The following is a 1,314-nucleotide window of genomic DNA, read 5'->3' on the forward strand; positions in this document are numbered from 1 at the left end:
GAGGTCCGACCCCAGATATCTGGTATATGTGCTTTTTGTTTGTTTTGTTTGCTTTCTTGTCGTTGCTGTATTAAATCTTACTCTATACATCTTAAGTACCGGTCTCAGTGTCTTCTTGGGTGCGCGGCTGACCCGAGGCTTGAGTAAGTGCCTCCCTTTGGGAGTTTTGGAGTCTTTCATCACTTGTCTCTCCTTTATCTGCTACATCCTGGAATTCTGATCGGAATAGCACCTACTCCACAAAGCTGCTTTAGCCTTAAGTGAGCTAAAAGCTCAGGCAAGCACAGAAATCATAAAAATCTTCTAATGTTTTATATTGTTTTGTTTCTTGTCTGCTTCCTCATGTTACAGAGACAGTTGCAAGGCATGGATTCATCACTCACTGCTGTATCCTGAGAGGTGCAAAGAACTTTAGGCAGAGCTCACAGTTGTTGCAGCCTGACTTACCACCACAGCCATATGTACTGACAGCTGAGATTGTAATAAAAAGGCTAATTATTTACAGGAAAAGCAAGTTCTCTACGTATTGGTGGGAATCACCCATAATAACTCGATCTACTTGCAAAGCATATTATTTAGCAATGTGACTCCTAACAGCATCAAGTAGCATTTAACTAACATTGAATTCCTGGTGCCCACATGGTGATCGCAGCTGAAATGCAACGTGAACAGAAAACCAAAAGCGCAACTTACTCTTTATTCCTGCTTTTGATACAGGGCTGGTAGAGGACTTTGATGGCATTGCAGGCAGAGCCAGAGCCAGCTTCCAAGGAACTTTCCAACAGCGGGAACTTCCTGCTACAACTGGAACTTCTCAGAGGTTCGATCACCAAACTGTCTGAGTTCAAAACCCAGAGCTAAAGGATGGGAAGAGAAGTTCACAGAGGAGAATATCGCTATTCCATTTCTAGTGTGTANCATCACCTCAAAAACAAACAAACAAAAAAACCACGGGAAGCAACAGGAAAACATAATTAGGTAGATAATGTATACGCAAGGTATGCTTTTAAATTTTACTTTATGTAGTATTCGGGAGAGTAACGATATAATTTTTTTTTTTTTTGGTTTGGGTGTTTTATTTGTGGTTTAGGGTTTTTAAGATTTTATTTGTTCTTAGGGGAGGAGGGTATCCATGCAGTGATGCACAGGAGGATAATAGAGGAGAGTTGTGTGGGCCCATTCCTTCCTTCTTCCTTTGTATGGGTTCTTGGGTTCTTGGCCAGATCCTCAGGCTTGTGTTGGTGAGTGCTTTAAATCACTGAACCATCCTATCAGCTATCCTATTGGCTTTAGTTTGGTTTTGGAGACAAGGTC

General features: G+C 41.6%; 1 protein-coding gene across 1 annotated transcript in view; it reads right to left on the reverse strand.

The window, feature by feature from the left end:
• Ube3d (ubiquitin protein ligase E3D) overlaps nt 1-1,314 on the reverse strand; it is a 150,578-nt gene that overhangs the window by 111,980 nt on the left and 37,284 nt on the right. The window contains exon 8 of the mRNA XM_021172683.2: nt 694-857. Coding sequence (XP_021028342.1) covers nt 694-857 — 164 coding nt within the window. The remainder of the gene's footprint in view (nt 1-693; nt 858-1,314) is intronic.

The sequence above is a fragment of the Mus caroli genome, chromosome 9 (assembly GCF_900094665.2).
Source record: "Mus caroli chromosome 9, CAROLI_EIJ_v1.1, whole genome shotgun sequence".
In the NCBI taxonomy this organism is placed as follows: domain Eukaryota; kingdom Metazoa; phylum Chordata; class Mammalia; order Rodentia; family Muridae; genus Mus; species Mus caroli.